Source organism: Dendrobium catenatum, unplaced genomic scaffold, assembly GCF_001605985.2.
Source record: "Dendrobium catenatum unplaced genomic scaffold, ASM160598v2 original_scaffold_196398, whole genome shotgun sequence".
Taxonomy (NCBI): Eukaryota; Viridiplantae; Streptophyta; class Magnoliopsida; order Asparagales; family Orchidaceae; genus Dendrobium; species Dendrobium catenatum.
Window position 1 is genome coordinate 1 of NW_021514815.1, and position 548 is coordinate 548.

The window sequence follows — 548 nt, forward strand, 5'->3', positions numbered from 1 at the left end:
CGCAAACATCTCTGCCAGCGCTACGCGGTCAAAAGGATTAATTCTCAACACCTCAAACTGCCTGGAAGCTCCCATCCTCTCTCAAATCCACTCCCTATTCCCCATCACCTACGCTGTCGGTCCCCTCCACACCCTCGTCGAATCCATTACCTCATCTTCTGTCTCTGCCAGTCTCTTGGCCGAGGATCGATCTGTTCTCATTTGGTTGGATGCGCAACCCGACCGATCGGTCGTCTATGTCAGCTTCGGCAGCCTCGCGCAGCTGACGCGAGAAGAGTTTCTGGAGTTCAGGCATGGGTTCGTCAACAGCGGCCACCGCTTCTTGTGGGTGGTGAGGCCTGACTTGGTAGCTGGTGGTACGTTGGCGGTCGAAATGGTGGAATCGGAGGAGAGAGTGAGATTGGTGGCGTGGGCGCCACAGGAGGAAGTGCTGCGGCACCGTGCCGTGGGGTGTTTCATTACGCACAGCGGGTGGAATTCGACGGTGGAGAGTGCGGCCGCAGGGGTGCCGATGGTGTGTTGGCCGCGGGCGTGGGATCAGTTGGTTA

The 548-nt window shown here is 58.4% G+C and overlaps 1 protein-coding gene across 1 annotated transcript; it reads left to right on the forward strand.

The window, feature by feature from the left end:
- Positions 1-10: 10 nt before the first annotated feature.
- LOC110100177 (7-deoxyloganetic acid glucosyltransferase-like) lies at positions 11-544 on the forward strand (the record flags this gene model as incomplete). Its single annotated transcript, XM_020827602.1, has 1 exon — positions 11-544. A coding segment is annotated over one exon (534 nt), but the record flags the coding sequence as incomplete, so codon positions are not given.
- Positions 545-548: the final 4 nt, after the last annotated feature.